This window comes from Rhinoraja longicauda, chromosome 20 (assembly GCF_053455715.1).
Source record: "Rhinoraja longicauda isolate Sanriku21f chromosome 20, sRhiLon1.1, whole genome shotgun sequence".
Taxonomy (NCBI): Eukaryota; Metazoa; Chordata; class Chondrichthyes; order Rajiformes; family Arhynchobatidae; genus Rhinoraja; species Rhinoraja longicauda.
The window spans coordinates 19604545-19618659 of NC_135972.1; the positions used below are offsets into that span (position 1 = coordinate 19604545).

The 14115-nt window shown below is 48.0% G+C and overlaps 1 protein-coding gene across 2 annotated transcripts in view; it reads right to left on the reverse strand.

The window, feature by feature from the left end:
- The window catches only part of utp20 (UTP20 small subunit processome component), a 75537-nt gene that overhangs the window by 17900 nt on the left and 43522 nt on the right, over window positions 1-14115 (reverse strand). For both annotated transcript variants that reach the window (XM_078417108.1, XM_078417109.1), the window contains 11 exons: window positions 12652-12789; window positions 11196-11335; window positions 9896-9984; window positions 8137-8396; window positions 7253-7392; window positions 5704-5860; window positions 5018-5116; window positions 2776-2943; window positions 1728-1894; window positions 523-670; window positions 75-191 (listed from right to left, as the gene is read on the reverse strand). In XM_078417108.1, the coding sequence (XP_078273234.1) occupies window positions 75-191; window positions 523-670; window positions 1728-1894; window positions 2776-2943; window positions 5018-5116; window positions 5704-5860; window positions 7253-7392; window positions 8137-8396; window positions 9896-9984; window positions 11196-11335; window positions 12652-12789 (1623 nt within the window). The remainder of the gene's footprint in view (window positions 1-74; window positions 192-522; window positions 671-1727; window positions 1895-2775; window positions 2944-5017; window positions 5117-5703; window positions 5861-7252; window positions 7393-8136; window positions 8397-9895; window positions 9985-11195; window positions 11336-12651; window positions 12790-14115) is intronic.

Below are 14115 nucleotides of genomic sequence, written 5' to 3' on the forward strand. Positions count from 1 at the left end.
GATGATGTTTCGGGTTGGGACCGTGGTTTAAGAACAGCAGTGGCCCTGGGTGGATGGCTGTGGGAGGTGCTCACCTTGACATGCATGGACTGCAGGCAGTCTATCAGCACCTGGACAAACGGCTCCATCATTTCCAGAACGTGCTCTTCTGAGGAATTCACCTTCGATTTCTTCAGGCTCATATGCAGCAGCTGTGAATAGACAAAGGAGCACGTGAAGATTGAACTTTGACCAACAGCTCTGCCCAAGAGCGCAGAAAATTACAGAGAATTGTGGATGTAGCCCAGTCCATCACACAGGCACAGACTCTTCACCATCGGCTCCATCTACATCATACTGCTTCTGCAAAGCAGCCAACATGATCAAAGACTTGTCCCCACCTCGGTCATTCCTTCTTCTCCCCGCTCCCATCCGACAGAAGACGAGAAGTTTGAAAGTGCGCACCATCAGCTTGAGCAGGGAGGGGGGGGGGGGGGATAGTACAGGGGCAAAGGTGTGGGGGGTGGTGTAGCAGGGACTCACCCGGAGGCCACTATCCACCAGGACGTGCATGTTGGTCTTGGTGCTGATGGCAGGTTTCTCTCCCTGGCGGGTCGGGGTGGGAGGCAGCAAGAGGCAGTTCTGAGGCTTCAGACCGGCGCGCCACTGTTGAGGTTTTCGTTTTTTCCCCCTTTGAAAGGACGTTTACAGACAACGTTGGAAAGAGCGACGCAAAACCATCCATTCAGCCCAGCGCCAGCATCTGCTCCTCACATGGATCTCAGTCGTGGAGCTACATCTCCTCCCCGCCCACCACATCTCACCCACTCCCATTTATCCACATAACCCTCTTCAGTCTCCACAACCACCCCTGTAATGCTGGAGACAACAAGGAACTGCAGACATTGGAATCTCGAGCCAATCACAAAGTGCTGGAGAAACCCAGCGGGTCAGGCAGTGTCTGTGGAGGGTCTAGATGGGCCGAACACTGAAAAAAACTACTTGGCCCGCACTTCTCCTTTAAACTTATGCCCTTCGGTCTTTCACATTTCCACCCTCGGAAGTTGATCCTGCTGTGTCCCCTTTCTGTGCATCTCCCAAAGTGATATACTGCTGCCAGGTCTCAGGTATATTACAGGGTCATTGCACAGTTCAGCTCAGGACTAATCACATTATTAGGGTCTGAGGTCACAAATAGGCCAACGTGGTCCAGGCCAGGGTAGCAGGATCCCTCTTGTCAGAGACATCAATGAGCACGACAACTAGTCAGCAAGTACACACTCACCACTGTTCATGGTAGATTTTAACTCCAAATTTATTTAGTTGTGCCTCTGAACATATAGCCCAGGCCTCAGAGTGCAGTCCAGTTATCAAAGATGACGCCCAAGGCAGGCGTGCTGGTGCCAGAAGCGGATCTGCAAATCATTCATTACAATTGCTCCATTCTTTTAAAATAAGCAGAACACAAAGTGCTGGAGTAAACCAATGGACCAGGCAGCAATTGTGGAGAAATGCACAGGTCGGGTTTCAGGTCAGGACACTTCTTCAGATCCAAACATTTGCCTGTCCTTTGCCTCCACAGATGCTGCCTGACCCGCTGAGTTCCACCAGGCACTTAGTTAGTGCTCAAGATTCCAGTGCCTGCAGTTCCTTGTGTCTCTTTTTAAGCAATCCGGCTCTACAAATAGATGGCTAAACAAAGGTACACAAAATGCTGGAGTAACTCAGTTAAACAAAGAGTTGCTTACTTGATCTTCTTCACCATGAGCGGTAAACTGTCAGTCACCAGACCATGACTTAGCAGAAGGATGGTGTCTGCCGTCAAGTCATTGTTCAGTAACAGGCCAGACACGATCCGCCGAAACGTTTCATGGACCTTGCGGGCTTGCTTAAGGTTGGTAGTGTTCTCTAGTATCTGGAAAGGTACATCAGAACATTTATTTCAGATCTCTGGGATCGGAAGGATTTTATTTCTGAATTTCAATTGGTTATTTCTTCCCATAAATATTACTGCATTCATTTTTGCTGATGGAAAACCGTGCAGTCAGCTTTTGACACTTCCAAATTCGCTCTTGAGGGAAACCAGCTCTTGAGCAGGGAAACAAGCTCTTGAGCAAAACCACAGAAATGAGTAAAGCTTCGGCAAAAAGAAATGCACCGACAGATCAAATACACAGCTCTCTCGGTGCTGACGTGCTAGGGCGGCAGAGTAGCGCAGCGGTAGAGTTGCTGCCTTGCACCACCAGAGACTTGGGTTTGATCCTGACTACAGGTGCTGTCTGTATAGTTTGTACATTCTCACTGTGACTGCATGCTCCAGTTTCCTCCTACATTCCAAAGACGTAAAAGATTTGTAGGTTAATTGGCTTCGGTAAGTTGTAAAAGATTGTTCCTCGCGTGTAGGATAATGTTAGTGATTGCTGGTTGGCGTAGGCCAAAGTGCTAGTTTCTGTGCTCTATTTCTAAAGTCTAAAAATTCATTAGGTAACAGGAGAAGCAGGTACAGACTTACGTAAACTCGCACTTAGGTAACTAATTCTGTACAGTCACGAGTGCAATGAAGGCAGTATGTAATTTCCTCAACACTGTGCGATCGCTCAAGTTCACATCGGACGCAAACCAGCAATGGTGGCGGTGCTTACCCAGAAGGCCATGCACCGCCGAAAGTGCTCCAGCCGCAAGAGTTGGTGATTCCGACTTAGATAAAATCTGTCTTACGTAAGGATCGCAAAACGCAGCCCTCAGGCAAGTCGTGGAGTGCCTGTATTTAGTTACTCATTAGTGAACAGCCATTACCTCTTTCAGTGGCAGGATCAGCTTGGCCACCTGGCCTTTTCCTATAAACCGCCCCAGAATCTCGTACGAGTCGTAGCTTTTGCTCTTCCTTGCTTCCATCACCTTGCTTATAATCCCTTTCACTTCCTTCTCTTCTGCAACTTCTCCAAACAGCTCGTGGTTAAAAATCTGGAGGGAGAACGCAGGAGAATCAACCCCTCAAAGAGACAGACAAGTAACTGCAGATGCTGGAACCGTGAGCAAAACGCAGAGTGCTGGAAGAAATGAGTGGGTCAGACAACATCTGTAAGGGGAATGGACAAACGACGTTTCGTCAGACTGGGAAGGGATCCACACTGAATAGTCCAAAGAAGGGTCCAGACCCAAAAGATTGTCTGCCCATTTCCCTCCACAGATGCTGCCCGACCTGCTGAGTTCCTCCAGCACCTTGTTAGTGTTGCACAAAGTGGAATGTAGCCAACGTCTAAAAGTGATGCTCAAGTGAAAGTGAGTAACACCCTTTGCCTGTTTCACTTCTGTAATGCAATTCTGTACTCTGATATTTTTCTCTCTGCACTACCTATTGTACTTGCATATGGCTCGATTGTACTCATGGTTAGTGGAAATTGACTGGGTAGCATGGACAGTATCGCGTTACACATGACAACAGTAAACCAATTCCAATGCCCCATTCCGGAGCGCCAGCCTCAACGCGTAACGTGGCAACGCCGGGCGAGGAGCCGGGGCCTCCGAGGAGGGAGGGGCATAACCATCGAGGGAGGGGTAGGTCTCAGGGAGGGACGCATTATTGGAGTGGCTATCTTTAAGCTCCACTGAGAACCAAGGAGCAACTGCCCTCGAGTTAACACGAAAGATCCCATGATAATACCTCAAAAGGCAGCTGATAAATATTATCCCTAGTGTTCTGGGCAATGTTGATCCACGAGCCATGACCAACAAACAAATCTTAAAACTCGTGATTGTGGGTGGTGAGTGGATACAAATTGGTGCCTTGAAATTGTACCTTGCAATAGCCTACAATACATAATCACGCAGCACATAAACAGACCCTTCAGCCCAGCATGTATGATCCTATCCATATTAATCCCATTTACCTGCGTTTGTCCAAAGCCCTTCAAACCTTGGAGATTTAAGTCTGAAGAAGGGTCCCGACCTGAAATATCACCTAGGCTTTTTCTCCAAAGAGGCTGCCTGGACCACTGAGTTATCCAATACTCTGTGTCTATCTTTAGATTCAAGAGCTCGTCTAGACGCTTCTTGAATGTTGTGAGAGTGTCTGCCACCACCACCCCTCATCCTGTCAGGCAGAATGTTCCAGACTCCAACCATGCTGTGAGGGATGAAGATGCCACAGGTCCCCTCTGACCCCCTGACTTCATACTTCCGCCCCAACAAAGGACAAAGATTCTTACTATCTTCCCTATTGATCCCCCTCAATTCCATTCACCTCCATCAGGTTACCCCTCAGCCTCTTCTGTTCCCGGTGAAAAGTCAATCTAGCAATTCTTTCCTTAGAACTTCCTCATAAGGACGGCACAGAGGAGCAGTTGCTGCCTGACAATGTAGAGTTGTGCCTTGCAGTGCCAGGGACCTGAGTTCGATCCTGACTACGGATGCTGTCTGTATGGAGTTTTGGACATTCTCCCTGTGATCGTGTGGGTTTCCCTCCGGATGCTGCGGTTTCCTCCCACATCCCAAAGATGTACAGGTTTGCAGGTTAATCCGTTTCTGTAAATTGCCCCTGGTGTGTAGTGTGATAGAATGAGAGTATGGGTGATTGCTGATCGGTGCAGACTCAGTGGGCCGAGGGGCCTGGTTTCATGCTGTATCTCGAAAACTAAAACGGAACACTTCAGAAGGGAACATCCTGACGAATCGTCTCTGCTCCCTCTCCAGCACACCTTCCAACATGTGGAGCAGGTGGGACTAAAGTAGAAGGGGCACCTTGGTGGGCGTGGGCAAATTGGGCCGAAGGGCCTATTTCTATGTGTGACCGGTACTGCCCCACCTACTCCAGCCATGGCCTAACCAACCAGCTGCTATGGGACACCCCTGCTCCTATAGTCCATGCCATGGGCTATTGAAGGCAAGCAGCTCCTAAGCCAGCATCACCGTATCTCACAGATCTCCAGACTCACTGGCTTTCAATACATCGGGACATAGACTTCCCACATGGTCCCCTGGATGACCAGGATCTCTACGCGTCACACCTTCCGGTATTTGAACGCTTTATAACACTTACTGTGATGAGGTTATCGATGCAAGGGTCCAAATCTCCACTGCTCAGTTTAGGCATCAGACTCTTTAACACCATGTAGACAGTGTAGGTCAAAACATGAACCTGTTAAGAGACCAAAAGAACAAACTATAACACCCTTAATTCACAACAATTTATGACCATGATCCCAAAGTATAGTGAGCGAATGAAGGAGATAGGTAGAGAGTGAAGAGTCAAGAGTTTCATTGACATATACACCAACAATGGAACAACAAAATTCTTACTACTTGAGCTGCAATAGCACACAGATAATGAATAACTAGAAATATAATAAATTAATAACCATAGTACTAGGTAAGCATAATAATGAAAAAAGCAGTCTGTAGCACAACCAAAGACACAGTCCATAGAATATCAGTTGCTGAGGTTAGTGTTGTGCAGTGTTCGAGAGCCTGATGAGAAGAAGTTGGTCTTGAACCTGGACCTCAAGGTTCTCCGACTAACTGCACCTTCTTTTCGATGGCGGCTGCGAGATGAGAGCGTGGCCAGAGTGTCGAGGGGTTTATGATGACGTTGGATGCCCTTCTGAGCAGCGCCTCCAGTAGATCCCTCAAATGGTGGGGAGGTCAGTACCTGTGATGGACTGGACAATGTCTCTAATGTTACCACATGCCTAACGTTAAGATAGATAGATAGATGACGCTCATCACCTGATAGCCCTTGGTTAGAGCCGACTGCATCTCCTTGAGAAGGTAGAGAAGGTATCTTGAACCCAAAGTCTCGATTATTTTGGTCAGCGTGCTGCGGGCGACGTCTCTGATCTCCTGGGCACGGTTTTGCAACATTATGCAGACCTTGATGAGGATGCTGTGTCGGAGGGAGGAGAGAACCTGTCAGTAATCTGTCCCACAACAACACCTATCCAGCAACATACAGACACTACTGACCAACAGCAAATGTTGCTTCACCTTCTACAGGATACTCAAAGTCTAGTAGAAGCTAAGACTTGTCCCAACCCGGTCATTCCCCCTTTTCCCTGTTCCCGTCGGGCAGAAGCTTAAAAGCGTGCACCACCAGACTCAGGAACAGGTTTCCCCCCCCCTCTGTTATCAGGCTTCTGGACGGTCCTTCCATAAGCTAGGGTACTGTCCGATACACTTCTACCCCATTGCGGACATTGGACATTGTCGATGGAACTGACGCGCTACAATGCTGAGAACTATATGCTGCACTCTGTACCTTTCCCTTTGCTCTACCTATTGTACTCGAGTTTGACTTGATTGTATTGATGTTGAGTAGATCTGATCTGTTTGAATAGCATGCAAAACAAAGCTTTTCATTGTACCTTGGTACACGTGACAATATTGAACTCAAACCTATTACAATGCCAAAACGTTCAATGAAAATCAAAAGGTTTAACCTCAAAATTAGGATTCCAGTCACACCCTCAAGACCACCCCAGCAAGGCAACAATAGTAAGCGTAGAGGGGTGTTGAAATTTGGACTAGAAGGCACAGGTTCAAGGTCAGAGGGGGAAAGATGTGCAGGGCAAGTTGTTGGTTTTACACATAGGGTGGTGGGTGCCTGGAACGCGCTGGCAGGGGTGGTAGTGGAAGCTGATTTGAAAGAGGCTTTTAGATAAGCACATGGATATGCAGTGAATGGATAAACATCGATCACATGTCAGCAGATGAGATTAGTTTAACGGCATCATGTTTGGCACAGAGTGCGTAGGAAGGAACTACAGATGCTGGTTTAAACCAAAGATAAGACATAAAAAGCTGGAGTAACTCAGTGGGTCAGACGGCATCTCTGGAGAAAAGGAGTAGGTGACGTTTCGGGTTGAGACCCGCTGAGTTACTCCAGCTTGTCGTGTCTATCTTATGTTTGGCACAGACATTGTTGGTTGAAGAACCTGTTCCTGTGTTGTGCAGCCAAACCAAAGTTTTATAAAATTGCAACATGATTTTCTGGCTCTTACACTCAATGCCCTGACCGATGATGGCAAGCCTGTCACATGGCTTCTATACCACTGCAATCTGCTTATGTTGCTACTGTCAGGGAGCGATGGGCTTGGACCCCAAAATCCCCCTGTAATGTTGAGGTATGGGTGGATTAGAGACCAGGGGTGCAAGGGGAAGAGTGCCTATAATTACCTTTTCCTAAACGTAGAAATAAATCTTCCCTCACGCAATACCACCACCCTCAAATACACCAAGTCACAGCAGCACTGGAGGTGAAGCCACTCCCATGTTGTACCTGGGTAAATTATTCTCCATGCTTTCCTTGGGCAGGGTCTGCATGAGTTTCACCATCGCAAAGGCTAATGGAATCCGCACCAGTTCCTCGTCGTTGACCAGCTTTGACTTCACCAACTTATGCTGTTCATCTCTCTTTACCTGTAAAACAAAAACATCTCAACTAACGAGATTGGAGCAGTGTGTGGAGTACTGGTCGCCCAGCTACAAGGAGGACATCATTAAGGTGCCATTATTTTGGAAAGGGTGAAGAGATTCACCAGGACGTTACCTGGATGTTGTAGGGATGGGTTGGATAGGCTGGAACTCCCTTTTTTGGAGCGTAGGAGGCTGAGGGGTGACCTTTTTAGGGTGTGCAAGATCATGAAGGGTATGGATAAAGTGAACGCTCACTGTCTTTTTCCCCCAGGGTAGAGGATTGTAAAACTAGAGGGCACAGGCTTAACGGGAGAGGCGGGAGATTTCAGAGGGACCTCAGGGTAAACTTTTTCACTCAGAGGATAGTCGGTATCTGGAATGAGCTGCCAGAAGCTATAGAAGCGGATGACTTTTTAAAGAGACATTTGGACAGGAAGTGAGTAGAAGGATGTGGGCCAAATGCAGGCAGATGAGACTTGCCCAGTATTCTAACGGTCAGCGTGGAGAAGGTGGGCCGAAGGGTCTATATCAGTCCTCTACAACCGTATGATTATGTGGAGGGGAAGGGAAAGGGTGGACAGAGTGCCGGGGAGGGGAGAAGTAGTAGATGTGGGAGGGAAGGGATTACGAAGGGTAGAGAGACAACTCGTATAACTGTGAAATGGCAGATTACAACATGGGTTGGGGTGAGTGAAGGAGGCGTGGGGACAGGAGAATAAAGACCAGCAGGGAGTTCTGTCCACAGACCTTTGCAATCAAACATTTCTGCAGCTTGGGCAGGATGTTGCCTGTGACGGTGTCCTGGATGTGCGCGATCAGTTGTCCAAGCTCCTGTGTACTCCTGGGCTGAAAGACCACAGGTCTCTTCACCTTCGCTGGGCCACTTTCCCCAGCCTTCACTCCGCCGTCTTCACCCAAAGCCTTGGCAGCTTCTTCCGTCTCTTCTTCAACCACCTCTCCCAGCTCCATGGCTTCCGTCCCACCTTCCCCACCTCCTGCCACGTCAGCTGCGGGGGATGGAAGGAGGACAACGTCAGGAAGAGCAGGCGGTGCAGGCAACAGAACACCAAGTCTTCTTCAGTCTGAAGAAGGGTCCTGACCCAAAACATCACCCGTCCATGTTCTCCAGAGATGCTGCCTGACCCGCTGAGTTACTCCAGCACATATTGCTGTTTTTTTTGTTAAACCAGCATCTGTAGTTCCTTATATCTCCACAAAAGATAATCCATATTGCTCCATTCTCTATGTGTCCAAAAGCTTGGGCTGCCCAGTGGTGCAGCAGTAGAGTTGCTGCCTCACAATGCCAGAGACCCGGGTTCGATTCTGACTATGGGTGCTCTCTGAACGGAGATTGTACGTTCTCCCTATTTTTTTTCCGGTTCCCTCCCGCACCCCAAAGATATACAGTCTTGTAGATTAATATGCTTCTGTAAATTGTCCCTCGTGTGTAGGATGGGGCTAGTGATCGCTGATCGGCACGGACTCGATGGGCCGAAGGGCCCATTTCCGCTCTGTATCACCCGGGTTGAAATCTGGCCAGATTCCCTGTTTGGAAGGATGAGGTTCAAGGAACCACAATCACCCAGAGGACTTTCACCGTGCAGTAACTGAGCAGATAACTGAAGCCTGGCCCTTTGGTCCTCAGGCTGGTGCCGAATGACTTCGAATTGCGATGAAATTAGTTTTTATTCAGTCAACGAATCTGCCCTGCTCTGTCATAAATTAATTAGTTGGAGGATGATTGATTTTCAGCCAAGTCCAACGGTTGACAGGGAATTTGCCGGAAGCCTTGCCTCAGCACAAACACATTCCACTCATTAGCACTGCAGCTTATTCTTGGTAATTCAATTTTATAATCAGGCTTCGCACACACAGGTCTCCACAGATGCACCATGGAAAGGTCCTGTCAGGATGCATCACAGCTTGGTTTGGCAGCAGCTCTGTCCAAGGCCAGAGATTGTAGTGGGTTACGGCGTCGCCCAGTCCCTCACACAGGCCAGCCTCCCCACCATCAACACTTCACACTGCCTCAGGAATGCAGGCAACATAATCATGGACCACTCATACCCTGGTCACCTTCTCTTATCCCTCTCCCAACCAACCATATTGCAGACCATGCACTTTTTTTCTTAATAAGCACTTTCTCTGTAACTGCAACGTTGTAACACCGTACTCTGCACTCAGGTATTTTTCTCTTTCAACTACTTGTTGTACTTGTGTACGGGTTGATTATACTCATTTATGGTATGATTTGTCTGGTATGATTTGTCTCTCTACCCTATGTAATCCCTTCCCTCCCACATCTCCTACTTCTCCCCTCCCCGGCACGCAAAGCTTTTTCACTGTATCTCGGTACACGTGACAAAATAATAAAACAACACCAATAAGGCAAATATGCCTGAGAAAACTGGTGCACAACTTTAGCTTGCCAAAAGCGGCAGTGGTCAATTTATTCTGCCATAAACTCTAGACCAGTGAAGGAAGATTGAGACTTTGAAACACCTACTTTCGGCTTCCGTGGTCTGACTTGCTTCAAACGCCTTCCTCAGGCTCTCTGGGTCAAAGTGAAAGGCTTCCAAAACCGACAGCAGCAAACTGTTGGGAAGGATATCAGCACAAGATCAGTAAACCCGTGTTGAATATTTACAGCCGGCGTCTATTTAAACACAGGGAGGCTTAAAATGAATACATTTCCACATCCATTGGCAATGGTAACATTGAATATTATGCTTTGTTTTCAGAACTTCTGACACTTAATTCACGACATTCATTGCCTCGAAGGAGTCATTCCAGCCCTGGGGGAATTCCCTGCACCTTTCCTCACCCGGAGGGCAATGTTTTAAATCTAGACATTCACCATTTCCTAGCAATCCCTTGGGACGAGGATGGGCAGAGGTTTGGCACATGTGCTCTGCCAGCACGGAAACAGGCCCTTCGGCCCAGAGCCCATGCCGTTCGTTGAGCACCCGTTCACAGCGGTTCTATGTTATCCCACTTTCTCATCCACTCCCGAAACACACGAGGGGCAATTTACAGAGGGTCAATTAACATGCACGTATTTGGGATGTGATAGGAAAGCGGAGCAGCCAGAGGAAACCTACGCGGTGTCAGAGAGAACGTGCAAACTCCACACAATAGACAATAGGTGCAGGAGGAGGCCATTCAGCCCTTCGTGCCAGCACCACCATTCAATGTGATCATGGCTGATCATTCACAATCAGTACCCCGTTCCTGCCTTCTCCCCATGCCCCCTGACTCCGCTATCTTTAAGAGCTCATCTAGCTCTCTCTTGAAAGCATCCAGAGAATTGGCCTCCACTGCCTTCTGAGGCAGAGAATTCCACAGACTTACAACTCTCTGACTGAAAAGGTTTTTCCTCATCTCCGTTCTAAATGGCCTAACCCTTATTCTTAAACTGTGGCCCCTGGTTCTGAACTCCCCCAACATTGGGAACATGTTTCCTGCCTCTAACGCGTCCAATCCCTTAATAATCTTATATGTTTCAATAAGATCCCCTCTGATCCTTCTAAATTCCAGTGTATACAAGCCTAGTCGCTCCAGTCTTTTATACAAGCCTAGTCGCTCCAGCTCCAGACATCAGCTGAGGGCAGGATCGAACCCCGGTCTCTGGCACTGTGTGACTGGCTGTTCTGGCCCATTGGATTTCCCCTGGTAAGGTTCATATGCAAGTACTCCAACCGAGTTGTAGAAGTGTAAGAACAAGCGTTGAGCTGTCCAGCTGGTAAAGAGAAGCATGGACAACCGGCACAGTCCATGGTTCTCCGGTGTCGTTCCCAGGGACACACCTGACGGCCAGTTTCTGGTTGATCTCTCCCGTCTGCAGAACGTGGATGTAGCGCTTCAGGTGGTAGGTGTACGGTGACCAGGACAGGTGTTTGCACGCAGCTCCCACCAGCTCCACCGAGGCTGTCGTCATGTTCTCGTACTGGAGAAAAGATAAGCAGAGGGGAACGAAACAATGCAATAAATCCCATCTTAAGGTCCTGGTGGTTTGGTTAGAACGTATACCGCGACAATGTGAGACACAGACCAATAAAAGAAGTCCACCATGCAAGCTTGGTCCACCACTCAATCCCATCATGGCAGCTCATCAAATATAACCAACATGTTCTAACTTTCTCCCTAGATCTTCTAGGCTTTACAAAGATATCCACCTCTTTTTTTGAATATGTTTAGTTTACTTTAGAGATACAGCATGGAAACAGGCCCTTCGGCCCACCGAGTCCATGCTGACCAGCGATTACCATGTACACTAGTTCTATCCTACACACTAGGAGCGATTTACAGAAGCCAAATTAACCTACAAACCTTTACACCTTTGGAGTGTGGGAGGAAACTCGCGTGGTTTTCTGGAGAATGTACAAACTCCGTACAGACAGCTCCCGTAGCCAGAATCTCTGGGGCTGTAAGGCAGCAACTCTACCGCTGTGTCACCATGCCGCCCTATACTTAATGGTTTGACTGTAGCTACGGTCTGTGGTGGAGAGTTCCACAAGCTGACCACCCTGCTCATGGACGAAGGATAGGCCACTTAACATAGTAATGAGGAGAAATTTCTTCTTCCAGAGAGTTTACGAGTTTAGATTCACAAGTCACCCTGGAACTCTGTCCTGGGTGCCTTCTTTGCAGATGCTTGAGGACTGCGGCGATAGAGGGATGTAGGTTTTGACTGATTGCTGCAGGATACAGAAGGAAATCTCCCACAACACCCCTCCTCGCACCTGATCTGCCACTCCACGAAACCATTTAGAATTAGAGATATAGCACGGAAACAGGCCCTTCAGCCCACCAAGTCCACACTGTCTTCCATCACCCGTTCACACTAGTTCTGTTATCCCACTTTCTCATCCACTTCCATGCACACTAGGGGCAATTTACAGGGGGCCAATTAACCTACAAACCTGCATGAGTTTGGGATGTAGGAGGAAACTAAACGTGGTCACGGGGAGAACGTGCACACTCCACACCCCGACAGCACCAAGGTCAGGATCGAACCTGGGTCTCTGGCACAGTGAGTGGGCAGCTCTATCCACTGTGCCGCGCTGATCGTGTATCCCATGGCCTCTTCCCTGTTCCTCCTGAAGCAATGCTCAAAGAACCAAATACCCTCGTATTTCTTACATTTACTCTGACTCTATCCTCTCTACGATGGATGCGGTTCATAAACCAGATCAAACTGAGTGGGAAACAGGGCCTTGAGTACCCGCTGCTGCATCCCTGTACATATGATCCAGTGCTCACCTTCAGCATATTTTCATTGAACAGCGTTGACGTTGCATAAGGCATGATATAATTCATCAGGGATCTGGAGCACAGGGACAGTTTCCCCTCATCCAGGTGCTTTGCCAGCTTTTTCAAGGCGCGAGCTCTTCTGTGAACCTAAACATCCAGGAAGAAACAGAACAAAGACATCACCTCGGGATCCCCAGAGACGAGAAACATCGCCAGCCAGGAACGCAAACCACATTCAACACAGAGACCGTCCCCGTGACACCGCGACAAGGGCATAGACAGTCAGCGTTCACGGAGGCTGGGGCTGAGATCACACCTTGGGAATGGGCAGGCAGTTCCTCTCCATCATCCACACCAGCTCTGCCCAAAATCACAGAGAGTTGTGGATGTAGCCCAGTCCATCACACAGACCAACCTCACCACCATCGACTCCATCTACACTTCACGCTGCCTCAGGAAAGCCGCCAACATAATCAAGGACCACTCACACCCCAGTCATTCCCTCTTCACCCCTCTCCTGTCGGGCAGACGATACAAAAGCTTGAACGCACGTAGCACCAGATTCAGGAACAGCTTCTTTCCCACTGTTATCAACTGTTGTAACCACTTTATTTTCTAATACCAATGGTGAACAAGTTGAGGGTTTAAAGGATTTCATAGTAACTGCCCTACCATGGGCTCGAAGTATTTTTATAATATCCAACAACATCTGCAGTTCTTTTCACTGAGCAGGCTGTTCTCCCAAGTATCCTGGCCAACATTGACCAACATCATTAAACAAACACCTTTGATACAAGAGCATCTCACGGCAATCACTGGTTTGCCAATCTACAAGCCACGACATTGCATTAATCTCCAACCCATCCAGAAATATTCTTGTGATTGTAATGGATTTATCTGCACAAATATTCCCAACCAATCATTTAATAACGGCAACTGCAACAACAACAACAACAACGCACACAGTTCTTTTAAGGCGCATCATTGGTGTACATTACAAATATAACCTCTAGTATAGTCAGCATGGAAGCAGGCCCTTCAGCCCACCTTGTCCATGCTGACCAAGTTGGTATACTGAGCTCGTTCCATTTAACTGCATTTGGCCAATATCTCTCAAAACCCTTCCTATCCATATATTTAGCCAAATATATTTCAAAAGTAGAAATTGGATGAACTTCTCTTGCTTCCTCTGGCAGTTTGTTCTAGATGGGGACCACCGTCTGAGTGAAAAGGTTGACCGAGCCCCCTTTTAAATCTCTCCCCTCTCACATTACACCTGAGCCTTCTAGTTTCTAGTTTTACAATCCTCTACCCTGGGAAAATACAACTTCAAGAAACATTAACCTTGAACTTGATGACAGAATAGTTTCCAAGGAAATAAGCGCAGGACGGGGTTCTGGAATGCTCAGAGCTGGCTTGGACGTTAGACAATGAGGAAACTATTTAAGTGCATGTATACTTTACACATTCCTC